Source organism: Ambystoma mexicanum, chromosome 10, assembly GCF_040938575.1.
Source record: "Ambystoma mexicanum isolate Mex_15411 chromosome 10, UKY_AmexF1_1, whole genome shotgun sequence".
In the NCBI taxonomy this organism is placed as follows: Eukaryota; Metazoa; Chordata; class Amphibia; order Caudata; family Ambystomatidae; genus Ambystoma; species Ambystoma mexicanum.
The window spans coordinates 1,625,832,707-1,625,858,546 of record NC_090932.1 but is presented as its reverse complement, the minus strand read 5'-3'; the positions used below and the strand labels follow the sequence as shown (position 1 = coordinate 1,625,858,546).

The 25,840-nt window shown below is 51.5% G+C and overlaps 1 protein-coding gene across 1 annotated transcript in view; it reads right to left on the bottom strand.

The window, feature by feature from the left end:
- Window positions 1-25,840, bottom strand: part of ANKLE2 (ankyrin repeat and LEM domain containing 2) — a 496,889-nt gene that overhangs the window by 381,579 nt on the left and 89,470 nt on the right. The window contains exons 5-6 of the mRNA XM_069620011.1: window positions 2,624-2,812; window positions 2,061-2,183 (exon numbers count right to left, since the gene is read on the bottom strand). Of these exons, the coding sequence (XP_069476112.1) occupies window positions 2,061-2,183; window positions 2,624-2,812 (312 nt within the window). The remainder of the gene's footprint in view (window positions 1-2,060; window positions 2,184-2,623; window positions 2,813-25,840) is intronic.

Below are 25,840 nucleotides of genomic sequence, written 5' to 3'. Positions count from 1 at the left end.
TAATTAGAACCTATACGAGCGTTACGTTTCATTTTCTTTTTATTTTGACGTGACTCATATTCAATTCACTATAGAAATAGAGTTAGGTTAGTTTCTGTTGGAAATTCTGGTTAATTGTGAGTGCGGCATTAGCATTTATTTAGTTTTATTATATTTGAAAGAGTTACTCATTAATTGCTTCTTAGTGAAATTATTGTTTACTTGCTCATGCTATTGCGCAGTTGAATTTGCAGCTAGAGTAAAGGACCCGCAGGCGTGAGTTGCGTGCATTCAGTTTCCTGAATCCTGTATTTCCTGGTTGCGTAGTGCGAATTAGTTTTCTTAACGGTTTGGTCATTGGCAAAGTTATTTGATGAGTGTGCGGTCTATTAAAGTTGCGGCTTGCAGTTTGTTTAGTTTGGTATTCGCGGTTCCATTTAATTCCAAAAGGATTCGCGGGCTTCATTTCTTCGTCCTGTATGCGCGTAGCGTCGCGTGCATCATATCTGCAGAAACTCGTTTTCCAGAGCACAGTTAATTTTCTGCGGAGCATTGAACAGGAAAGTGAAGAGACACTTAAGACTTGAAATTATTAATTATACTTCTTTCTCAGTAAACTTTGATCCTCAAGCCATTCAATGTTCAGCAAGTATAAGAGTCAAGAGAAAACAAGAAATTCTATACAAAGGAAAATAAAGAATACTACATAAAATATATTTAGAAGAGCATATTTTTCTATATTGATGCTATTAATGCCCATCAGCAATCAAGCATAGGCAGCAGGTATTGTTATCAAGTTAGAATCTAACATTAGTAAGAGAAGACTACACTTTTAGAATAGAGTAAGTTTTAACCCATGTGTTTTTGTGTTTAGATTTTCACATACACCACATCACACTGATGAATCATCAATCAATCCAGCTCCAGTGAAGTAATCATCTAGCAGAGTCTAACTTCTTGGGAGCCAGTGTCTGAAAGCCAGTGAAGATCTGCAGTTGTTATTTTCTCCTCCATTCCCCTTTCCCCTTGGGTTTGCCAGCTTAGTAGTTTTATCAATTAAGAGATTATTGAGCGGGCATACTTTGGGGGTCTGGTGGGCCAGCATCACTCCTGCAGGAAGAATCAAGACTGACCTTGACAGTTTGTCTTTCTTCCTTCGTTCAGCTGCTGCCTGGAAAATGCTGTTCCTTCAAGTGCTTTGCCTCGCTCAGAGAGTACTCTCGGGCTCCGCTTTTCATCCATGTGGGGAAGCTTAATGCCAGTCAGGTGTGAGTTGGTACCAGTAATTGCCAGAGCAAGGTAGTGGGACATGTCGGGTACAATGCTCCTGTGTGAGTGTTTTCTCCCAGGACAGGCTGTTTGTGCGAAAGTGTTCGTGAAGGGAAAGGCAGGGGGATGGGGCGATTAAAGTTTCCAAATATCCTAAAAACCCTCACCTAGATGAGCCATGGCTGTGTCCTGGCCACCTGGATGACAAATCCCAGAGGACTAGCGGGCGAGGCACCTTCTGGTTTCTCACAACAGTCAAACGCCCCTTTCTGTAAAATGCTAAGAGATTGCAGAGGAGTGTGCCGGAACTGTATAAAAGGTGAGGCTTCTGGAGTGAAAAGCAAGTCGATCGCTGGATGCTGAAGTAATCGAAGAAGACTACCAGAGACGCCTGCAGACCCTTTCATAAATCATGAAGTGACTACTGCTGTCCTTACACCGTTTTCTGTGCGACAGGAGGTCCGACGAGGACAAGTCATTCCCTTCGGCTGGTGGGAACAACCAGTCCCAAGACCCTAGAAGTTTCCAGAGATGCAGAACCCCAATACCAAGAAATCTGCTGCCCATTTCTAGAGCTAACCTAGACTCCTCTGTCTACCTACCACTTTAGAGTTAAGTCTACCATTTGTTTGCCAATAATTGTACATTTAGCCCCAGAAGTGGGCTGTGGAAAAATATATCAGAGGGCGCTTTGATGTGTCCCCACCCCCCCTTTTCGCACCTCCCGGAGGAAAGACAAAAATAACATATTGAAAACCAGTTGTGGCTTATGTAAAGTAAATATCTGTGTAGGTTCTCCCCACTGATCTTACCTCTTCTGGCATTTGATTGTACTTATTTCTCGCATCTTTAACAATGTCCGGGTGCATGGCGAGCACATTCACCACATCAGCACTTCCAAATTTACAAGCAAAATGCAAAGGTGTATCAAATCCCTGAAACAAAATCATAGCAGGGTGATGGGGTTAGTTTGAGATTAACTACATGCTAAGAAACAACAGGATAGCTTACTGGCATAAACATTGCACAATTTAAAAGCATTACATAGAAAATCTAAGTCACAATTATGAGAAGTCTAGCATTACAAAAAGGAGAAAACAAGGTTGTGCCCTACAAATTGTAAAGTACCTGTCAGCAACGTACCAACAAACCGCATCCTGAAAACAAATAGATTTTGTGATCAGGACTTCAATGATGCTTGCTGTCCTACTCCAAGCAGTGCTAGCCAGTCGCCCACAAGAATTTTATGGCCACTATTGTAAACCCCAGCAGTTCAGGGCCCATTAGAAAGTCACTGGGGTTGCACTGCAGGGCTCTGGCAAAACTCCTCAATACTCCTAGTTATTGGATATGATTTGGCTTTGGGCAAACCTACCATTTTATCAGGGGTGTTGAGGTAAAGGTCTACAATGTATTTGATGCGTTTCTGCAACATGTCCTCGTCGTCATCAGGGTACATCAGCCTCATAAATTCTGGATTTTCCAATGTCTCCAGGATCAAATGGCAGATCGCTGGCTGGTTCTCCTTAGCAGCAACATGCATGACATTGTACCTGCACCCTTCCTAGGGGAATACAAAACATAATATAGTAATTGGCCTATAAACACCAGAAGCAAATCTTTTGACATAAGGTATCAGTCATATGCCAAGTTCTCCCAACCTTAACATTTGGACACGAGAAGCGGATGCAGTAAAAAAATATTCAGCACCAACTACAAAGGGAAACAGAAAATCTAGCAAAGGTCCTCCAGTACTATGCAGTTTCCATTTTAGGAATAAAATGAAAGAAACTAAAAAGCGACAGGTAGGGGTAAGGTGGGAGATGAGTGCTCTTTTAAAGTTCAGGGCACAGCCAATTGGTTTGCACAAGTTCCTTTAGCTGCTTCTATGGAACAGACTGCACAGAAAACTGAAGAGTACGGACAGTGCAAAGCATACTCACCATACAGTTTAATTTACTGCAGGGCACAAGTTACTTACCTGTAACTGCTGTTCTCCAGCATGGGCCTGGCATGGATTCACATGCTCATGAATATTCCCCGTCAGGCTGGGAATCCTCGGTAAAGAAAAAAATCTGTTTAGTTTCTGAACTCTCTTTCTCCTAATAACCAATCACTGGTCTCTGGGTCATACTGCCCCCCCAGCCAATGACTGCCCTCTACCTAAGCCCCTCCTCTCGCAGCCATCATATTTGGTAGCACGTAAAGTGGCTGTAGGACCAAGAGAAGAGCCGCAGAGGGGTAGGAGGGAGGGTTCGCATGTGAATCCATGCCAGACCCATGCTGGAAAACAACAGTTACAGGCAAGTAATTAGTTCTTTCTCCAGCATGGGGGTCTGGCATGGATTCATATGCTCATGAATACAAGAACACATAGCAGTACACACATGCACAACCACGGGAGGTGGCAAGGCTCAACATTATGCATCTCTTACCTCCTCACCAAGCCCACCTTGAGGCGAACAGGTTGCGCAGCACTGCCTGGCCGACTCTGGACTCCTCCCTGGAATCCCGGTCGACGCAGTAGAATCTCGTGAAGGTGTCAGTCAACCTCCACGTAGCAGCCCTGCAGATGTCCAGCAGGGTTACACCAGACAGGAACACCGTGGTAGCAGCGATCGCTCTGGTTGAATGGGCCCTCGGACGGCCGGTTTGCCAACCAGTGACAGTGCATGATGCAGCCGGAGAGCCATCTGGAAATGGAAGCCTTCGAGAGGGCCTTCCCTTGGTTCACAGGTCCAAAGTTCACAAATAGCTGTGACGTCTTCCGAATAGTCCTTGTGCGGTCCACGTAGAACTTCAGCGCTCTAACCACATCCAGCGAGTACTGGAGTACAAGTCCTCTCAGCCGGCGACAGGAAGAAAACGGGTAACACCAAGGGCTTGTTGAGGTGGAAGTCGACGGTACCTTGGGCATGAAGGAGGGATGCGTCCTCAGCACTAACCTCGTTTCGTGGAATGTCAGGTGTGGAGGTTTACAGGAGAGGGCCTCGATCTCCCGACTGTCGTGCGGAGGTGATGGCCACAAGAAATGCTGTCTTCCACGATAGGAATTTCAACGGTGCCGAATGTAGCGGCTGGAATGACGGTCCCATGAGCCTGTTCAGCACCACATTGAGCTCCCACGCCGGGGCCGGAGCTTTCGCCGGCAGGAATGTCCGAAACAGTCCTTTCATGAACTCCTTCACCAGGCGATGGGACCACAGAGATGATCGCCCCTTAGTTCTGGTGTAGCGGGAGATCGCCGCTAGATGGATTTTGATGGAGGCATGAGCTAGCCCTGCCTTGGCCAGCGACAGTAGGTACGGCAGCGCTTGACGGGCCGTAATCCGCAGAGGGTTAATCTTCTGTGCATGGCACCAGACAGAGAACCTCTTCCATTTGTGTCCATAGCACTCGAGGGTCGAGGACGCCCTGGCCTTTCCAAGCACCTCCTTGCAGTCCGCCGGGATATCTTACCCGCCAAACTCTAGTGCTGCAGGAGACAGGCCTGCAGGTTCAGCGACCCCGGGTCGTGGTGGAGGATGGCGCCTCCTTCTCTGGAGAGAAGATCCGCGTCCGTCGGCAGTTTGACTGGGGGAGGGGGTGGACGTCGACCTGTCCAGATCCAAGAACCAGATCTGCCTCGGCCACGCTGGTGCGACGAGGATCATCCTGCACCTGGACTGTCTGAGTTGAATGATGAGTCGCACTATCAACGGCAACAGTGGGAACGCATACAGGGACAGGCCGTCCCAGGGGAATGAGAAGGCATCGCCCATGCTCCCCAGCTGGGGAAACCTCCTGGCGAACCTCTGGCACTTGGCGTTCGTCACAAATAGGTCGATCTGGGGATTGCCCCATCGTCGGAATAGGAGATCTACTTGATCCTGCCGCAGTTCCCACTCGTGGCACAAGCACAGCTCCATGCTGAGTGAGTCGCTGGTGTTCTTTATTCCTGCCAAATGGAATGGCACCAGAAACATCCCTAGGGCGACGGTCCAGTGCCACAGATCCTGCGCCTCCTTAGATAGGGCCGGGGATCTGGTGCCTCCCTGCTTCCGGATGTAGAACATAGTGGTGGTGTTGTCGGTGAAGACCCTTACCACCTTGCCCTTGAGGGACAGAAGGAACTACCCGAGGGCCCAGAACTCTGCTCGGAGCTCCAGGACATTTATGTGCAGCGACCTCTCCTCCGGGAGCCAAAGGCCTCTTGCGTGGAGATCTCCAGTGTGCGCTCCCCATCCCTCCAGGGAGGCATCCGTCAGTTTCCTGATGAGCCAGGGTCTGAAAGTCCATACCCGCTGCCAGATGCGCGCGGGTGACCCACCACTGGATCGCTTGGCAGAAGTTCGCATTGAGCGAGATCCTGTCTTCGAAGCAGCCCGCCGCTTGCATCCAAAGGGCGTCGAGGAACTCCTGTAGTGGTCGCATCCGCAGTCTGCATAGGTGCACGAGGTAGATGCACGAGGACATCATGCCGAGCAGGGACTTGATGGACCTCACCCTGGCCATGTCCATGATCGACAGCCGTTGCACCTTGCCCAGGATGGCCTTCGTCCTTTCCTCCAACGGCGAAGCCAATCGCGCCACTGTATCGAGCCTGGCCCCCAGGAACAGGGCGACTTGCAATGGTACCAGGTGGGATTTTGCGAAGTTGATTGAAAATCCCAGATCTATGAGCAGTTGAACGGTCTTCGCTGTGTGATCGACGGCGAGTTCTCCTGACCTTGCTCGGATGTGCCAATCGTCCAGGTAGGGGTAGACGTGGATCCCCTGCAGGCGCAGACGCGCCGCCACTGGTGCTAGGCACTTGAACACCCAGCCAACCGCCGGTCTTTTTCCTGACGAGGCAGTATCGCGAGTACACCGGAGCCCCTTTGGGACAAGCTCGTTGGCTCCCTTTTTTAGCATCGCCCGTACTTCCAGAAGCAGTTGAGGGACGTGGTTTTCCTTCCTGGCCACGGGTGGAATACGGGGACACTTCCTTAGAAATTCCAGAGTATGCCGCGGGCCAGGGTATCCAGCACCCTACGGTCGGTGGAGATGGACTCCACACGCTGATGAAATTCGCCAGCCGGCCTCCCACCGGCGTGCTCAGGTGGGGGCCCCGACACTACGGCCGGTTCAGTCCTGCTTGGCCGCGGCCTTTCCCCTTGACGACGAGATCCCCCTGTCTTGCGGCATCCTCTGTAGGCTTCCTGCGACAAGGAGCAGGCAGCCTGGCAGTACAACGAGGCGCCACCGCCGAAACCTTTGGGGGCACCTTGCTTGCCTCCGGAGTTCTAAAAGAATGGCCATCGTTGAATAACACCCAAGGCCTGAGCCGTCTCAGTGTCTGCCTTGATGGCCTGCAGTGACTCGACCACAGTCTTGCCGAACTGACGGAAAAAACTGTTGCCTTGAGCGAGCCGCTCCGAAGGCAAACGCCGTTGCCCATCTAGCGAAAACCAGTGTCAGCAATGTCCGTGGCCACCGTGATGGCGTGGTCCGAAGCCACCTCGCCTTCCTGTAGGATTTCTAGGGCCTCAGCCCTCTTGTCCGGGAGGCAGTCCAGCAAGGGAGCGATCTTAAACGACAGCTCCCTGTCGTAGAGTGCCACAATCGCGAGGGCGTTGGCCGCTTTAATCGTTGTCGCCACCGACGAGATGACCCCGCCGTCCCATGGCGTCTAGTTTCTTCCCCTCGCCGTCCGGCGGGGAAGTCGAAGTTGAAGCTGTCGCCCCCACCGCTTTCACCTTGGCCGCTGCAGAGACGGCCCAATCAGAGGACGGTTGCGCCCTAAAACACATGAGGGCAGAGTCTGGGACCCGGTACTTTTTCCTCGTACCGGCCCCTTTTAGCAGGAGCCATGGCCGGGTGCTTCAGGAGCGTCAACCCTCGTCCCAGATGTCATCCAGTAATGGAACTGAGAGGACTGTCTTCCTCTTGGTCTCACACCTTTGATAGAGGAAACCTTCCTTCTGTTCTTCGGGCAGAGCTGGAAGAGCTCAGATGCCCTGGCGATCATGGCGTGGAAGGAGCCAATTTCGTCGGGCAGGGCGGTCCGAGCGGGTGGTGATGGAAGGTCCATTCCGTCATCACCACCGTCGTCGTCTACCATCCCCGTCGTCACAGTCTCCGTTCCAGTCTCATCCCTCGAAACAGGGAAAGGAGATGAAGGCTGGAAGGAAAGGGGGGGCGAGTTCTCCTCCGCTTGCTTGGTGGGCTTCCCGACGGTCCAGGCTCTGCTCGATCGTCTGCTGGGGGTAAGGTCAACCTTGTCCTCATCTCCATACATAAGGCCTGAATTGCCATCAGGATTGCTCCCGCGTGGTCTTGTGGCATAGGCACCGGCTGCAACGGTTGGGGAGTAGGTCCTGTCCCCTCCACAGCTCGCGGTTCCTCGTCGGCACCTCCGTCACTTTCTTCGCCAATGTTACCTCTTGTGGGAGTAAGAGCAGACACACTGGTAGGTCTGATTTAAACAAGAACTTTATTTAAAACTATGTTCAAATTTTGGTAAAGGATACAGGAGGTGAAGATCTCATTCTACAGTGAAGGATGTCTCTTGTGCTGATGAAGACCACTGGTGGTCTCTTCAGATTGAATGTTCTTTTGTAAAAGATCCCTCTTCTCCTAACGAAAATTTCACCTTAAACTGAATTGTCTCTCCATGTAAATATGCTTTCCTTCACTCTTGTTAGAGACTCTCTTAAGCACGTTTTGAAAGTTTCTCTATCTACTTGCTGAGTCTTTCACCCTCCTCTACTTCTTCTGGTATTCTCCTATCAGTTAAGAGAAAGAGGGGTGTGAAACAGTCTTCTGACACTCTCCCTGGCCTTTTGTAGGTTTCTGTTGCTTTCGCTTGGTTAAGTAAGCCAGCCCTTGGCTGCACATATGTTTTATTGCTTCTTATCAGTCATGCTGCACATTTTCCTAATAACGTAGACAAACTAACAATGACAGCAAAAATGCCTCAGTCTTTCAGCCTGATAAGGCGTCTTCATATCATTTCGCTCCTCGTTGCCACTTAAAAGGGAGTTGGCTCCACAGCCTCTGACCTGTTCGGTATGCAGTCCGTTAGAGCTGTGTGAACAGCCGAGGGAAGGCGGGTCTGTGATCGCCCTTTCCTTTTGAAGCTTGTTGCGCTTTCGTCTGGTTTGCAAGGGGCGTTCTTCACTCGGCTCCACCCCTTTTAATCGACGCACCCGATTTGCCTCAGAGACAAAGCCCACTCGTCTGATCCCACGGTGGTACCTCGGGCAGCTGAGGTCGAGTTCACAGATTATCAGCAGGCGTTCACCCGCACGGCTGCTTGGCTCACACAACTTCTTCGCATGGGAGCGTTTTTCTCGTCTATCAGACTATGTGAGATTACGCTTCTTTTCCACTTATTTATAACTAATAACAGATGTAGCGCAACTTTAGTAAGAACAACTTTGTTTCCACTCGTCTCCAAACTAATACGCCCACTCATAACGGACGCTTTCCTCCTCCAGGTTCAACCCAGTCTCCTAGTAACCAAGCAGAAGAAAACAGAAAATTCTAAATCCCTAGAAGAAAGAACCTTGCAGCTGATGCAATAAAGCACAGGCATCTCTAAGGCAATACAAGTCCCGCCCTTCATGTCAGCCTTCCATTTTCTGTCCACCTTGACTGCCATTTTCAGCCACACTCTCCCCTGGCATTTTTCCCCCCAGGATCTCTGAAATTGTTCAGGATCTTTGCGACGCCAGCCAGATCCAGTATCTGTTCGTAATGGCCACCGGGTCCCCCCCCCCACCCTCTTTTTCCACCTGGGGTTTCACAGGGGTCTAATCGATGGTCTCAAAAGAGGATTCTCTCCGTGCTGGCAGGGAAACTCTAGGCCATGAGGTCGCCTCCACTGGGGTAGCCTCTGCAGGCTTCACCAGGGCCGCCACGACTCCCTCAATCGAGGCCTTAGCCGGGTGAATCCGGGCCTTCGCGACTTTGGGCGCTCCCGAGGCCTTCTCCTAGGGGGGGGGGTTTACCGCCTTGCTCCCCCTCGGCTGATTCCGTCGGGATCGACTGGGGCTTCTCCTGAAGCTTACCCGGGTTCTCAGATTTCCTCTTCCACCGAGCCAGAACTTTGGCTCGTGGTTGATGGCGTTGGTGATCATGCGCCCTGCCCGGCAGTCGAGGAGCCCGACCGATCGGCGCTCCCGGTGCCCACGGACACGCGGTGCTTAGCCATTTGTTGGCCCCCATCGCCGGAGCACCCTCAAAGGTCTTAGAAGACCGCTCGGCCTTCCTCCTCTCACCTGCTGGACTCTTCCCTTCCAACCAGTTGGTGAGTCGGATACGACGATCCTTCATAGTCCGTTCGGAAATGTTCTTGCAAAACGCACAGTCCTTCTCCACGTGCGTTTTGTCTTCGTGAAGGTAGTAGAGGCATCGAGAATGCTCATCCTCCTTGTAGACATTCTGTAATCCGCATCCAGGGCATCTCCTGAATGGCTTGGATCCAGGCATTGTGTTTCCTTTGTCCTGGGCCATGTCCACGCGGGTTAGGCCTCAAAAGATCTTCCGGAATCCTCAAAGAAGCGAAACTCTATGAAAACTTCGTCCTTGAGGGGCATAGGAAATTCCAAAACGGGTCCCTGTTGATCGGAAGTAGTAACGGTGGAGCTTGAGGCTCGATTGACCGAAACTCCTTGAAAAATCGCAAAAACACAGTAAAAGCTCAAGAGCTATAGCACAAGGACTCCCAACACTTGAACGTGCAGTAAAATCTGAAGATGGCTGCCAAAGGAGGGGCTTAGGTAGAGGGCATTCATTGGTGGGGGCAGTATGACCCAGAGACCAGTGTTTGGTTGTTAGGAGAAAGTTCAGAAACTAAATTGATTTTTTCTTTACCAAGGATTCCCAGCCTGACGGCGGGGAATATTCATTAGCATGTGAATCCATGCCAGACCCCATGCTGGAGAAATTCAGGTATCAAAGTGTCTGTGTTAACGTGGATTTTCAGCATCAGCTCTGTGGACAGATTGAGAAGTCACTTTATTCTGGTGAACACGAAAAGGCACTAATCTCTAACGAAACGATCTGGGTAACGTGGCTGAGCTACAAGGCTTAGACTTACGGGTGTGCGAGTGGTGAAGGGTTCAGTTAAGCACAGTTCCATTAAGCACATACAGAGCACTCTTAATAAGTTAAGCAGAATGCATACAAATAGATGTAATTATTTAGGCCGCAGGCAAACCTTTTGCAATTAAAAACCACAAGAATGTATACACTCTTATGTTGTTTTATATCATGCACCGCTACCACTCGGGGAAGTCTCCAGGCACTTGCGTGGCTCTGCAAGAGGGGGTGGGGAGGTTAGTGGGGATAGGGTGAGAGGATAGGCTCAGAACCAGGAGGAATCGTCCGAGTGTTGTTTTGCATTAGGTAGTTTGTGAGGCCTTGTGCAATGTATCCGTAAGGGTAAGATTCAGTGCCTCGGTGTGTGGTGTGGGTAAAGGTGGATTTGGTTGTGCGCACTGGTGTCCAGAAGAGATACAAAGTCACGCTATGCCTGCTGGAACGTTTTGGTATTTAGCACACTGCTTAGCATCAGGTTCAAACACGGTCTTACGCCATTTCAGGTCAAAAATGGGAAAGTGGATTAACACCGCCTTTTCTCTATCCGCCGAGTCAAATTATTAACTCGGGTAAGTGATAGTTATGTTACGCTACATTGGAATATTAACATTTTCGGTGTGAAAGGATAACTATGTAACTTTGTGCTTGTTCTTTCTCCCTTCCTCTGCAGAGATCCACAGCAAGAAGAGATTTTCTATTAAGTCATGTATTAAAAAGGACAATCCTTTTTTTTATCATCCCCTGAATAATTTCCCTTGAATGTAGTTCTCCTTGAATGGGAAAGAAATCTATCGGGAATATTTTAGTATTGACTAAATATTAGGTCTTAAACAATGTTTTTCTATTTTATGTGGTATAAACTCAGTGTTTACAGTGTCTAACTGTTTTCATATTTTTTTGGTATTTTGGTTTGGTTTTGCACTGTTTAGGTCTAATGTAAATTCAGCCGTTTGAGCTGTGTGTACTAGTTATATGTATAAGGTGTCTTTTTGGGTTTAGTAGCAATTATTTTTTTTAAATATCTGTCACAATTATATAGATATATAATATATTAGATTAATTATATACTGGTCCGATTGTATTGTCAGAACCAGGAGCAACTGTCCAAGTGTTTTGCATTAGGTAGTTTGTGAGATGCCTCGTGCATTGTATCCGTAAGGGTAAGATTCCGTGCCTCGGGTGTGTGGTGGTGTAATGTGTTGGTGTGTGTGGTGACAGTGAATTTGGTCACGCACACTGGTTAGATGGTGTCCATAAGGGATACAAAATCAGTTGGCCGTAGCTTTAAGATAAGCCTGTGTCTTGTGTTTAGTTGCGTTTGTAACAGATTTTATGACACGGCACACTCCAGCCGAGGACTTCCAACACTGAAGGTGGTGCAAAATAAAACAAGCCCTATTTTATTTGAACCCTTGGTTCTTTCATGAGAAGGCACCCAACCCGTCTCACACCCACCTTACCAGATACCCTGAGTTGCAATCGACCATGAACCAGGCTGGTGTTTAACAAGGAAATTAAAAATTTAAACAAAAAAAATGTAGGGCAGCAGCCACCACAGTGTTGCAATAAAAATGCAAAACCTTTTAACAGTTAATTTAACTTAACACAATATACATACACCTTAGAGAAATGGCATCAAGATCACTTTTCTTCACAATCATAGATGGCACATAGGTTATGCACTTCCCCGCAACACTTCCCCAAACACCTGCTGACTAAATTCTATGTGGGTGGAAAGCAGTGGCAAAGAGTCAAAAAGAAGAGGGACAATCAGATTTAAACTACAGCCCACCACCCCAGAATGGGAGATCAAAAAACGAAAAATGAAAACCCTCAAAATGAGCAAAAATACTGATTTTAGTGGTTAATGATAGATCAGTTTACACTTGTGTTAGGATAGCTAGGACAGAAATTTGTGCGGCTGCACTAGAGAGACAAGGAAGCTTACAAGCTACTGAGCAGGGCACTGAAGCAACATGAATGAACACGTGTGATTGGGAAGGAAAACAATGCAGCAGAAATCACACGAGGCAGAATTGCAATTCTTTATTTTACACAGGCTTTAAACAGGCAAACAGCTAAGAAATTGGGCTTAGCAGTCAATCGGAAATCGGTTTTTGGAATGAGGTACAAAGGCACAGAACAGATAGGATACTGAGGGGAAGAAATGACTAGGAAGATAACGTGGGTTTTTCTATGGGAAATGCAAATCGGATTTTAAAGAAAAGCAAAATACGCAGGCAATTTCAGTTTTGGTAGCACAAGGACTAGTTCTACTGAGACTATATTTTAATCTTCATAGGAGACTTATTTCAAATGATACTAGGGACTGGCACAGATAAATTATAAAAGAAATATGCTAACATATATGGACTAACACAGATTCTTCTAAGGAAAGTGTAAACTGAGGATACTGGCACATTGGGAAATTACTAGGATTTTTATGGGATTTTAATAGCATATGAACAAAATGAAAGTTAAAAGAGTGGGATATTCAGTTTTTGGGTACTGGGTGATGTGATACTTACACGGTACACTTGAGTTTGATCATTTGGAGAAACAGCAATGTCTCTGGGACAGTGGGGCCAAAATATCTGGTTACTGGGTCAGCTGAGCAAGGTCTGGTCACTGTGGACAGCGGGATGGTCAGCTTGGCAAAGGGTTTGGTCACTGGATTCTCCTAAGGTTGGGGAGGGGGGGGGGGGGGGGGGAGAGAGATCAGCAGCCTCTCCTCTTTTCTCCCTGGATTATTGGGAATGCCTGGATCTAGCTAGGTGGTTATGCCTGGATCTAGATGGTCGCGCCTGGATGGACTACGCTGCCTTTGGACCTAGTTTTGGAATCTTGAATGTTGGATATGGAACAAGTTACTTACCTGTAACTGTTGTTCTCCAGCATGGGTCTGGCATGGATTCACATGCTCATGAATATTCCCCGTCGTCAGGCTGGGAATCCTCGGTAAAGAAAAAACCAGTATCAGTTTCGTTTCTGATCTGTCTTTCGTAGTAATAACCAATCACTGGTCTCTGCGTCATACTGACCACAGCCAATGACTGCCCTCTACCTAAGCACCGCCTCTGGCAGCCATCTTCAGATTTGGAAGCACGTGAAGTGGCAGTATGACCAAGTGAAGAGCCGCAGAGGGGTAGGCGGGAGGGTTCGCATGTGAATCCATGCCAGACCCATGCTGGAGAACAACAGTTACAGGTAAGTAACTTGTTCCTTCTCCAGCATGGGGTCTGGCATGGATTCACATGCTCATGAATAAAGAATACATAGCAGTACACACATGCACAACCACGGGAGGTGGCAAAGGCTCAACATTAAGCATCACATCAACTCAACATTAAGCATCTTACCTCCTCACCAGGCTCACCTCAGGCGAACAGGTTGCGCAGCACTGCTTGGCCGACCCTGGACTCCTCCCTGGAATCCCGGTCGACGCAGTAGAATTTCGTGAAGGTGTGCGTCGACCTCCACGTAGCAGCCCTGCATATGTCCAGCAGGGGCACACCAGATAGGAACGCCGTGGTAGCTGCGATCGCTCTGGTGGAATGGGCTCTCGGACGGCCAGGCAGCGGTCGGTTTGCCAACCGGTGACAGCACATGATACAGCCGGAGAGCCATCTGGAGATGGAAGCCTTCGAGAGAGCCTTCCCCTGATTGACAGGTCCAAAGTTCACAAAGTTGTGACGTCTTCCGAAAACCTTTCGTGCGGTCCACGTAGAACTTCAGCGCTCTAGCTACATCCAGCGAGTGCAAAGTCCTCTCAGCCGGCGACGAAGGCGACGGGAAGAACACAGGTAACACCAAGGGTTCGTTGAGATGAAAGTCCGACGGTACCTTGGGCATGAAGGAGGGGTGCGTCCTGAGCACTACCCTCGTGTCGTGGAAAGTCAAGTACGGGGCCTTGCAGGAAAGGGCCTGGATCTCTCCCACTCGTCGTGCGGAGGTGATGGCCACGAGAAAAGCTGTTTTCCACGATAGAAACTTCAACGGGGCCGAGTGCAGAGGCTCGAACGGAGGTCCCATGAGTTTGGTCAGCACCACGTTGAGCTCCCACGCCGGGGCCGGAGCCTTCACCGGCGGGAACGATCTGAACAGTCCCTTCATGAACTCTTTCACCAGACGATGAGACCACAAGGACGTCCGGCCCGTGGTTCTGGTGTATCGGGAGATCGCAGCAAGATGAATCTTGATGGACGCGTGTGCCAGACCAGCTTTGGCCAGCGTCAGCAGGTACGGCAGCACTTGGGGAGCCGTAATCCGTAGAGGGTTAACCTTCTGTGCGTGGCACCAGACAGAGAACCTCTTCCATTTGTGTCCGTAGCATTTAAGAGTCGAGGACGCCCTGGCCTTTGCAAGAACCTCTCTGCAATCGGCCGGTATGTCGTATCCTCCAAACTCTAGCGCTGCAGGAGCCAGGCCTGCAAGTTCAGCGACTTCGGGTCGTGGTGGAGGATGGCGCCTCCTTCCCTGGAGAGTAGATCCGCGTCCGCCGGCAGCTTGATTGGCGGGGACGCCGACAAGTCCAGAAGGTCCGGGAACCATATCTGCCTCGGCCACGCAGGTGCGACGAGGATCATCCTGCACCGTGACCTCTTGAGCTGGTTGACGAGCCGGATTAGCAGAGGCAAGGGAGGGAACGCGTAGAGGAACAGGCCCTCCCAGGGGAACGAGAAAGCATCGCCCATGCTCCTCGTCTGGGGAAACCTGCTGGCGAACCTCCGGCACTTGGTGTTCGTCGCCGTCGCGAACAGGTCGATCTGGGGTGTGCCCCACCGTCGGAAGAGGCGATCCACCAGATCCTGCCGTAGTTCCCACTCGTGGCACGAGCGCAGCTCCCTGCTGAGTGAGTCGGCGATGGTGTTTTTTATCCCTGCCAGATGAAACGGCACCAGAAGAATCCCTTGGGCGACGGCCCAATGCCACAGGTCCTGCGCCTCCTTGGACAGCGCTGGGGACCTGGTTCCGCCCTGTTTCCTGATGTAAAACATGGTGGTGGTGTTGTCGGTGAAGATCCTCACCACCTTGCCCTTGAGGGACGGAAGGAAGGACCTGAGGGCCCAAAACACTGCACGGAGCTCCAGGACGTTGATATGCAGGGACTTCTCCGTCGGGAGCCAGAGTCCCCTTGCGTGCAGATTTTCGGTGTGCGCTCCCCACCCTTCTAGGGAGGCATCCGTGGTCACAGTCACCTGGTGGGCTGGGGTCTGGAAGTCCATGCCCGCCGTCAGATGCGCGCGGGTGCCCCACCACCGTATCGCTCGTCGGAAACTCTCGTCGAGCTTGATCCTTTCCTCGAAGCTGCCCGTCGTCTGGATCCAGCGCGCATCCAGGAACTCTTGCAACGGGCGCATCCGGAGCCTGCACATGGGAATGAGGTAGATGCAGGAAGACATCATCCCGAGGAGGGACTTGATGGACCTCACCTTGGCCGCGTCGGCCACCAACATCCGTTGCACCTTGCCCAGGATGGTCCTGGTCCTCTCCTCCGACGGGGAGGCCAGAAGGGACACTGTGTCGAGCCTCGCTCCCAGAAACAGTGCGACTTGCGCGGGCACCAGGTGGGATTTGGCGTAGTTCACGGAGAATCCCAGGTCCGTGAGGAGTTGGACGGTCCTTGCCGTGTGGACCACGGCGAGCTCCCTCGTCTTGGCGCGGATGAGCCAGTCGTCCAGGTAGGGGTAGACGTGAATCCCCTCGCGGCGCAGCTGCGCCGCCACCGGTGCGAGGCACTTGGTGAAAACCCTGGGTGCCGACCGCAGTCCGAAGGGAAGGGCTTTGAACTGGTAATGACGCCCTTGGACCACGAATCTGAGGAATTTTCGGTGCCCCTTTAGGATGGGAATGTGGAAGTAGGCATCCTCCAAATCCAACGACGATAGGAAGTCTCCTTCCTCCAGCTGACCCAGGACGTGCTGGAGGGTGACCATCCGGAACTTCTGCGCCTTGATGAACTTGTTCAGGCGTCGCAGGTCCAGGATGGGGCGCCATCCTCCCGTCTTCTTCTTCACGAGGAAGTAACGCGAGTAGACTCCGGAGCCCCGAAGCCTCTTTGGGACGAGTTCGATGGCGCCCTTTCTGAGCATCGCCTTTACCTCCAGGAGAAGTTGAGGGACGTGAAGTTCTTTCCTGGCCACGGGGGGGACGCGCGGGCACCTTCTTTGAAACTCGAGCGCGTGGCCCCGGGCCAGGGCGTCCAGCACCCAACGGTCGGTGGAGATGGACTCCCACACGCTGACGAAGCCCGCCAGCCGGCCTCCCACCGGGGTGCTTCGGTGGGGGCCCGACCCCACGGCCGGTTCAATCCTGCTTGGACGCGGCCTTGCCGCCTTGGCCTCCTTGGCGACGACGGCGGGGGCCGCTAGACTTGCCTCGTCCTCTGTAGGCCTCTTGCGACGACGAGCGGGCCGCTTGACGGTAGGAAGCGAAACCGCCGCCGGAACCTTTGGAGGCGCCCTTGCCTCCGCCGCTCCGAAAGGGCGTCCGCCGTTGCTGCAGTACTCCAAGGGCCCGGGCCGTCTCAGTATCCGCCTTGATGGCCTGAAGGGAATCGTCCACTGTCTTCCCAAACAGGTTGTTCCCGTCGAAGGGCATGTCCAGGACCCTGGTCTGGACGTCCTGCCGAAAGTCCGTAGCCTTGAGCCATCCGCGACGTCGAAGGCAAACGCCGTTGCCCATCTGGCGGAACCCAGTGTCGGCGATGTCCGTCGCCACGGTGATGGCGTGGTCCGAGGCCACCTCACCTTCCTGCAGGATCTCAAGGGCCTCCGCCCTCTTGTCGTCCGGCAGAAAATCCAGCAGGGGAGCTATCTTGTACCAGAGTTCCCTGTCGTAGCGGGCCACGATAGCCAAGGCGTTGGCCGCTTTAATCGTCGTCGCCGCCGACGAGATGACTCTGCGTCCCATGGCATCCAATTTCTTTCCCTCGCCGTCCGGCGGGGAAGTCGACGTGGAGGCCGCACCCCCCCCCGCTTTCTTCCTGGCTGCCGCGGAGACGACGGAGTCCGGGGTAGGCTGCGCCCGGAGGCATAGGGGGGCCGAGTCCGGGACCCGGTACTTTTTCTCGTACCGGTCTCTTTTCGCTGGCGTCGTGGAAGGGTTCTTGAGGAGGGAAAGGCCCTCATCCCAAATGTCGTCCAACAGAGGCACTGCGAGGACCGTCTTCCTCTTGGTCTCGCGCCGTTGGTAAAGGAAGCCTTCCTTTTTCTTCTCCTCAGGGCAGAGTTGGAAAAGCTCGGATGCCCTGGCGATCATTGAGTGGAACGATCCAATCTCGTCGGGCGGAGAAGCCCTGGTGGGAGGCGACGACGGAAAATCCTCGTCGTATGCCTCGTCGTCCGTACCCGTCGCTGCCGTGTCAGTCCCCGTATCATCCCCTCGGGTGGACGGGGAGGAGGGCTGGACGGGGCGCGACGGTTGAAAAGGAGGCGGTGGATGGATCCTTCTTTTCTTGGTAGGGGGAACACCAGAAGGTCCCGGTTCTGGATCCCCCGACGGGAGAGGTTCCTCCGTCGGTAACGGTAGTCTCGTCCTTATCTCGGAGCATAAGGACTGTATAGCCAACAAAATGGCCGCTGAGTTGTCTTGCGGCGCTGGCAGAGGGGAATCCGACGGGCGAGCAGGGGCCCCGTCGGTATCCTCGACGATGTCGTCGTCGTCACCTGCGTCGGGGCCCATTCCGACGGGCTGGTCTTGTTCCACGCCTAGGCCGTGGCTTAAGACCTCGATCAGTTCCTCTTCTGAGGTTGAGGCCGAATCTACGACGACGCCCTGCCCCCCCTTCTTCCCCACGGCGGGTTTCACGGGGGTCCTATCGATGGGCACGAAAGAAGACTCCCTCCGAGGAGGCAGGGAGATTCTGGGCCCCGAGGCCGCCACCACTGGTGCAGCCTCCACAGGCTGGGCCAGGGCCGCCGCGACCGTTTCGATAGAGGGCTTGGTCGAATGGATCAAGGCCTTCACCACCTTAGGTGCGCTCACCGCCTTATCCTTGAGGGAGGGGGCACTGCCACGCTCCTCCTCTGCCTTAGAGCTCGACCGGGGTCTCTCCAGGAGTTTCGCCGGGTGCTCGGCCTTCCTCTTACCCGACCCAGAGCGTTGGCTCGTGGTTGATGGTGCCGGGGAGGGTGCGCCCTGCCTGGCGCCCGTAGAGCCCGACCGTTCGGCGCTCCCGGTGCCAGCGGACTCGCGGTGCTTGGCCTTATGTTGGGCCCCCGTCGCCGGGGCGCCCTCAAAGGTCTTAGAAGACCGCTCAGATTTCTTCTTCTTCTCGCCAGACGGGCTCTTACCCTCCAGCCAGCTGGCGAGACGTTGATGGCGGTCCTTCATGGTCCGTTCCGACATGTTGCCGCAAAACGCACAGTCCTTCTCCACGTGCGTCTTGTCCCCATGAAGGCAGTAAAGGCAGAAAGAGTGTTCGTCCTCCTTGAAGACGTTCTGCAGCTGGCATCCAGGGCAGGCCCTGAACAGCTTTCCGGGCGTCGAGCTTCCCTTCTCCTGGGCCATCTCCGAGACCGGGCCTGAGAAGCTTCTGGAGTCCTCCGAAGTGTAGCTCGACGAAATCTTCACCCTTGAGGGGCACAGATGAATCCGACACGGGTCCCCGTTGATCGGATGTAGGATCGGTGGAGCTTGAGGCTCTTTTGACCGAAAGAATCGAAGTTTTTGTGAAAAAGCGCGAAAAAATAGCACTAACGCTCGAGAGCAATAGCACGAGGATCCCAACACATGAACGTGCGGTAAAAATCTGAAGATGGCTGCCAGAGGCGGTGCTTAGGTAGAGGGCAGTCATTGGCTGTGGTCAGTATGACGCAGAGACCAGTGATTGGTTATTACTACGAAAGACAGATCAGAAACGAAACTGATACTGGTTTTTTCTTTACCGAGGATTCCCAGCCTGACGACGGGGAATATTCATGAGCATGTGAATCCATGCCAGACCCCATGCTGGAGAAATTTTGTGTCCGTCTCCCGCGCCCAAGAATTAGTCCCATCCTAGCATAGCCCGCCTATCAGTCCTCCAACCTCCCTCCGAGTTGATTGGTTCAGGGGAAGTGACCTCATTTTATGTATGTGCATTTTACGACTCCCTTTGTCTCATAGGCCTATTTTTTTACACAAATGAGTTATGGAACAAAACTTCATATTTACACTAGTCACCATCATAGAAAGCAGATATGCAGATCTCATATTTCACAAGGAATTGGCCAGTTCGAATGCCAATTCTGTGTGATGTTAAATCACCCTTTGACACAATTTTGCCGTTTTCAGGAGAACCAATCTCTAAATTTCTGGCTACACATGTGCATACTAGCACTTGGCATATTTTCTCAAAGTTTAATATCTGTGCCATTTATGCTTTACCCAGAAATGCATTTTTCCTACCATCCCCGTTCCCCAGGTGCCATGGTCTCATTGTGTTTGTCCAAAAAAATAACAAAAATACTAGCATAATATTGAATTCTTGCTTATTTAGGGTGCTGAGCAAAATGTCTTGATGTACAACAGTTTTTAAAATCAATGAGCCAGTTTAGTCCCTTGTGTGGGCGGTCCTTCCACTCCCCCAGCCAAACTGTCTTCCTCCTAGGACAACCTGAACAAAGGGTTTCCATGACTCCCCTTTGAAGCCATCCAGTGGGTGCTGAGAATGATTGCAGAGGAAGTTAGACCTCTGAGGCACCCCACAGGGCTTCCCCCTTTCTTTGTCCTTGGGAGTAGTTCTGCCTGGCAGTCTGGTAGAACCTGTTATTATCACACGGTCTGGCCCATAAGAACAGAGCACATGCCCTAGCAGCATCAATGGACTGGTAGTGTGACATTAGCCTTTCTGCCAAACTGGTTTGAGAGAAATTTCTGGGCCTCAGCCATGCTGATTATGCTTCCCCCCCCCAACAAAAAAGACCAATGTACATGGCTTTGCAGCCTTCCCGCCCCGCCCCCCCGAACAATAATATTTCTTATTATTTCCTCCATTAGGCAAAGGGCGGCTCCTACGGTTGCGGCTCCCTGTGTGTCTGCAGGTGTCCGCAGGGGACGCCAGGCGCCTGGACTCTCTCGCCACCTTCTCGTGTCCCATAGTTGTGGTTAACTTGGTTTTTCCCCCTCGCAGGATTCTCACACTTAGGTGGCATTTGTACCTAATACGCACTCACTGCCTATATGTGGTAAACCTGGGCGTGCCGCTCACTTCCTGCCTGCGTGCTCTTGCTTCGTCTGCCCCCCCCTTTTTCCCCCCTACTCCATGGTGCTCTCTATCTCCGCCATCTTCTCTAACTGCTTCTCTATTGACTATCCTGCTCTCCTCACTAAATCTAGTAGGAAAGAGTTTAAAAAGGGCATCCTGGTCCCCAACCCAGGCCTCCCTATCGCTGACACCTACACTAGTGCCTGCTCCAAGGAAACTCTTACCGACATCCTCTTTTTCGTGCCCTCGCCTGACCTATGGACCCTTCATATGGTCTCCGTGCTCTCTCCTTTCTCCTCTTCTCCCATTACTGGTGGCACCCGTTGGGATGTCCTCTTGGCCTCCTTCCTCTCCTCCAAGGCCATCATTAATGTCTACACTAATGGGACTGTCCTGGTCCAAGGTCCTCAGGCCAACCTTCACCTCTTTGATAGACGCTTCCCACGCCTCATCAACTTCCTTTCCTCTCCTGCTGTCCCCCCTCATCTGTCCTCGGCTACCTTGCCTCTACCCTCCCTCTCTGCCCCCCCTCTTGCTCCTTCACCTCCCTCTTCTACACCTCCGCAGGGCGTACCTCTGATCTGTACCCCTCCCCGGAAATCCTTCAAGGATGGCAACCTTCTCCACATTGCCACACTCAACGCTCGCTCTGCCATCAGGCATTCCTCTGATATCTGTCACCTTCTTGAGGAACTGGACCTTGACGTCCTCGGTCTTACTGAGACATGGTTCACGGCCAGCTCTGTCACCAGCTTTGACACACTCCTACCTGATGGCTACAAGATCCTCTCCCTCCCCAGACCCAACCGTGCAGGGGGGGGGTAGCCCTTTTCTTCCCTGAGTGGATTCCTGCCACTGTCACTCCTACGCAGACCTACTCCTCTTTTGAATGTCTTGTCTGCCGACTCTCTCTCTCCCCTAGCCATTCCCTTACCGCGGCTACTATCTATCGGCCACCTGGTCAAATTTCCTCCTTCCTCTCTGAGTGGGCTGACCTCTCCTCCTCACTCCTGTCCTCTACTACTCAACTCCTCTTTCTTGGTGACTTCAACATCCACCTAGATGCCTCCTGTCCCCCCCACTGGACTCTTTCGTGACCTCGGCGACTCCCTCTCACTCTCTATTCTCCCGTCTGGGCCTACTCATTCTGCAGGGCACACTCTTGATGCTCTGATCTCTTCTGACCTTCCCCTCTCTGTCCCTCTCTCCACTCCTCTCTCTTGGAGTGATCACTTTCTCCTATCCTCCCACCTCACCCTCCCTACCCCACAGGCAAAGCCACCCTCATCATTGCCACCCACCTTCTCGGTCATCCGACCCATTAAGCGCGTGTCAGTTGCGGCTTTCGCTGCCACCTTCTCTCCTCCCCCTCCCCCTTCGGCTGACTCCCACCCTGACACAGCCCTCTCCTTGCTCCACTCTGCTATATCTGATACTCTTGATATCCTTGCCCCTGTCATGAAAATCCGCCTGAAGCCCAAAGCCAAATGTAACTCCTGGTATGATTCGGATCTCGTCACCCTAAAACGCAAGTTCAGGGTGGCAGAGAGGAAATGGCGTGCTTCATGTTCATCCTCTGACAAACTGGCCTGCCGCCTGCTCCAAAGGCAATACCGTCTCTCTGTTCTCACCAAGAAGAGAGCCCTTATCCAAGCCCGCATCTCTGCGGCATCTAACAACTCGGCTGAACTCTTTAAAATCTGCAAGGAGCTTGCCAACCCTGCTGCAGTCTCTACCTCTTCTGTCCCCTCCCAGGCCCTCTGCACTGCACTGGCCTCCCACTTCATCTCTAAAACTCAGGACATCCTGTCCTCACTCTCCTCCTATCACCTCCCCCCCTCTCTTCCCTGCTCCTCCTCTGGCCCTTCTGCAGCCACCCCTCCTCCCTCCTTCTCTGCCTTTCCCCTTTTTTCTGCTGACGAGGTTTCCAGACAAGTCCGATCTATGAAAGTCTCGTCCAAACAGACTCACCCCTGTTCCTCCAAAACTATCAAGGACCACATCGACTCCCTGGCTCCTGCCCTGGCTGACTTTTGCAACCACTCCTTCGCCTCTGGAGTCTTCCCATCCCCCCTCAAGCACTCCCTTGTGCACCCTCTCCTTAAGAAACCCTCTGCCGACCCCTCCTGTCCGGCTAACTATCGCCCAATCTCCATCACTCCCTTCCTGGGCAAGCTCCTGGAGAAACTGGCCATCTCCCAGCTTAACCTCCATGCTGAAGCTGTTGACAGTCTCCATGACCATCAATCTGGCTTCAGAGCGGCCAGAAGCACGGAAACTGCTCTCCTGAACATCCGCGAGGACCTGCTCTTAAACCTAGACTCAACACTCCGTGTGTTCTCATTCTGCTCGATCTCTCTTCTGCCTTTGACACTGTCAACCATGCCATCCTGCTCAACCGTCTCCGTGATAACCTGGGTATCACTGGTCAGGCTCTGGCGTCGCTGACCTCTTTCCTTTCTAATCGACCCTCCCAGGTCCAACTTGGGTCCTTCCTCTCTGACATCTTTTTCTCCACCTGTGGCGTTCCCCAGGGATCTAATCTCTCTCCCTGGCTTTTCAACCAGTATCTGGCACTCCTTGCCCACCGCATCGCCGCCCTCTGCCCCAACTTTCAGTGCTATGCGGACGATACCCAGCTCATTTTCAGGCTACCCTCGGCCTCCTCCTCTCCCTCCCTCATCTGACTGACTGTCTGCTATCCAGGATTGGTGTGCTGCCAATGACCTCTGCCTTAATGCTAGTAAGACTGAGATCCTACTCATCGGCACACCCACTCCCTCCTTCCCTGCAGCTCTCTGGCCGGCCTCTCTTGGCCCTCTTCCTGCTCCTACCTGCAAGGCAAAAAACCTCGGGGTCATCTTCGACTCCACTCTCCCCTTCTCTCCTCATATATCTGACGTATCTAAGAAGTCACATTACCAGCTGCACCTCCTCAGAGGTATTCTTCCCTTCCTCTCCTTCCCCCAGAAGCTCACTTTCTCCCGAGCCCTGGTTCTCTCGAAGCTGGACTACTGTAACAGCCTCTATCTTAATCTGCCTGCCTCCACTCTCCGCCCTCTGCAACTCATCCAGAACAGAACTGCGAGACTTGTCCTTGGCCTCAAGCCCAGGGACCGTATCTCTCCAGGACTGAAATCTCTACACTGGCTCCCAGTGGCTGCGAGGATTAAGTTCAAAACCCTCTGCATTGTCCACAAGGCCTTCTGGGGCCTGGGGCCTAAATACCTTCAACTCTCTTTCTAAATATCTTCCTTCCCGAGCCCTACGCTCATCCGTCTCCAACTCCCTCAGGGTCAGCCGCTTCTCGAAGCAACGAGCTGGGGGTAGATCTCTCTCCGCGGCAGGTGCCTCCCTCTGGAACAGCCTTCCTGCCTCCCTGAAACTTGAGGAGAACCATCCCCGGTTCCGGAAGCACCTCAAAACCTTCCTCTTCACTTCTGCTTTCTCTCTCCCTCTCCCCTGCTAAATTCTTCACCAAAACTGCACTGATTCTGCAACTGGGCCACTCTCACCGACCTCGGTCCTGGGCCCTGTCACTCTTCACTTGCACTGCCTCCCTGGCAACCCCTGCACTGCGGGACTGTCTCTGTATCACTTCAGCCCCCCCCCCCCTCAGCACTTGTCTGCACTTACCTTGCACTTGCCACCAGCTGGCCCTATTTATTTATTATTTTATTTCTATTCTACTACTTGTACTGCACTCCCCCCTTCCCCCTTCCCCTTGCACTTTTTCCCTTTCCCCTACCCCTGCACTTGCGCGGTCTGAATGACACCTGGCCTAGTAGGATCGCTGTCTGTCTTCCCCTTTGTTCTCCCCTCCCTGCCTCGTCGCGCCTTGAAACACTTGTGTATAGGCGCGTTACAAATGCCATATCATATCTTGTGCGAGAAACTGTGAAATATTGGATATTTAACTTTGAATGGCATTTGTCCCGATTTTCAGAAGGGCAAATTCACACGTGTTTGTGCATTGAGTTTCCCCAACACGGTTTCTGTAGCACACAGTTTGTTAATTAACCTTCTGGAGTGCTTTTACAGATATGGACAGTTTCTGGACACAAAGATATACTGCCAAGCATTTCTTTGAAATTGACATGAGAAAAAGAAACACTGCTTTATTAATTTCATTCACAGCGCGATGGTTTATAGTAAAAGACGACCCAAGCAGTGTTTAAGTGGAAATACAAATTCTTTGCCTCTAAAGTAATTTCCCAGTACATCAGCTGTCTGGAAATGTATTGCCTTTCTTCTTGGTACTCAGCAGAAGTAAAGCATGCCAGGGTGGGTTTTCATGAAGAACACACTTTGATATTTTTAAAATTAAAAATCACGAGCAAATTGCAAAGCCGTCTTGGATCTCATGTGTGCAGCTCAAGTATTCAGAAAAGAGAACAGCAAATGTAGTGCTCTTCTGCATGTAGGTTATTTTCGATGGTTTAAATGGAGGTAAAATGATGCAGAGCACTTTTGGTCGCATTTCTCGTATTCAGTGCTAGACACACATGCGCCAAGGAAAGAAAAGCGCAGCCATTTTTCTGCAATATTTCCATGTGGTTTTGAAGTAAAGGGATTTTTGTCATGGGCCTTACATGTACCCCACACATTGATGGTTTTATGGAGATGTTAAGGATTTCAATCAGGCAACATTCACCCTGGTCTCGACCTAGTATGCCGCGCACCACTAAAATGCTCTTTGTATTAAATCCAATATTGAGATGGTACACCACTCATTACACCCCCTTTTCAAATACCCTGGGTCACAATGGACCATAAACCAGGCTGGTTGGTAAAATACAATATGTATTTGAAAATTCCAAAGGAACCGTACACTTTTAGTAAGGTGCAGCAATCCCCAGTGGGGTGATAAAACAATGAGAATTTGAGCAATGCACTGGGTTTAACTTAACATTGGAACATACACACAGCACAGCAGAATAGGAGCACTTTTGGTTTAGGTAAAATAGCACTTAAGTTAGAATTTCCCCCTGCAATGTTCCCTCAACTCACAAATAATCAATTCGAAGTGGATAAACAGAAGCAGCAGGTAATCAGGAATGACAAATAGGAAACAGAATTCAAATCTGACTCTCTCCTCAAATAAGAGAAAAACGGATTTTAAAACACTTGCAAGGTTATAAAATGACACTCGGAAACGGCCAAATAGATAATGAATGTGTGAAAAGCTAGAAGCAAATATAATTCCTCACTAAAGCAACAAAGCAAATACACTAACAATCAAAGAATGGATTACCAAAAGCAATCGGGTTAAGACAGGTTGCAGCAAAATGACACTGGCAATTTTGCAATTCCCGCCTGAAATTACCCAAAGGGTTT